We start from the raw sequence: 997 nt of genomic DNA on the forward strand, positions 1-997 counted from the left end.
CAATCAAACAATCAAACAATCAACCTGTTTTTGTCTGACTGTAACTGTCTACGACCGGTCTGTCTTTCAGGTGAGACAGGTAAAGACGGAGTCAGGGGCTCACAGGGGCCACAGGGACCACAGGGGGACAGAGGAGAAACCGGACCACAAGGCATCGAGACGAATGTGATGATGCACGGGGATCCTGGAGAAGCTGGAGAACCTGGTACTCTATTCAGTTCTGTATGAACTTTGAAAAACTGTATCGGGATCATTGATTAGTTTTTAGTCTCCACCGTATTCCTCAGGGTTGTATTCTGGGTCCAATTTTATTGTATATGTCTTTACTTCGACTGTTCCTTACATATAACACTACAGCAAGCAGCTGGTTGATTTAGCTTAGCATTAATTCTTATTCTACCTGTCAATCCGTCTGCTTCCTGTTGTACCCTCAGGGTCCACAGGTCTCACTGGTTCTAAAGGAGAGAGGGGCCCCCCAGGGCTTAAGGGCCTGGACGGCAACAACGGTAGCCCAGGAAATCCTGGGCCACAAGGTGAACACGACTAACAGAAAATGTGTCCGAAATTTCAGGAAATGATTGGCTTAATGATTTTGTATGACTATCCAATTATAATTGATGAATGTGTCTGTCAGGACTTCCTGGAGACCCCGGAAGAGACGGAGAAAAAGGTCCTCTTGGTCCCAGAGGACTCAACGGTGATCCAGGAGAGATGGGGAAGCCAGGTAAATTATCACTGCAAACATTGGGCAAACATGACCTGCCTCATCACAAATCTGATCTATATCTGATTGGGACTGTTAATACTGAGTTAATACCAATCCACCTGAATCCGAGTATCATTCATTCTTTTCATATATCAGTGTTTCCCAAACTTGTTCCGGGGATCCACTTTTTCAAAACGAAAAACCACGGCCATATTGTTTATAGAAAGGTGAATTTTTGTACTTACAAATCAGACATTTTATCACTAAGTACTTTTTACTACGTTTTTTTTT

At 43.6% G+C, this 997-nt stretch overlaps 1 protein-coding gene across 1 annotated transcript in view; it reads left to right on the forward strand.

Annotated features, from left to right (window-relative positions):
- The window catches only part of col4a3 (collagen, type IV, alpha 3), a gene marked incomplete in the record, with an annotated part of 31,896 nt that overhangs the window by 20,977 nt on the left and 9,922 nt on the right, over positions 1 to 997 (forward strand). Inside the window, 3 exon segments of the mRNA XM_035679662.1 lie at positions 71 to 205; positions 435 to 533; positions 635 to 724. Coding sequence (XP_035535555.1) covers positions 71 to 205; positions 435 to 533; positions 635 to 724 — 324 coding nt within the window.

Source organism: Morone saxatilis, unplaced genomic scaffold (assembly GCF_004916995.1).
Source record: "Morone saxatilis isolate NCDOM2014 unplaced genomic scaffold, NCSU_SB_2.0 Contig8, whole genome shotgun sequence".
Taxonomy (NCBI): Eukaryota; Metazoa; Chordata; class Actinopteri; family Moronidae; genus Morone; species Morone saxatilis.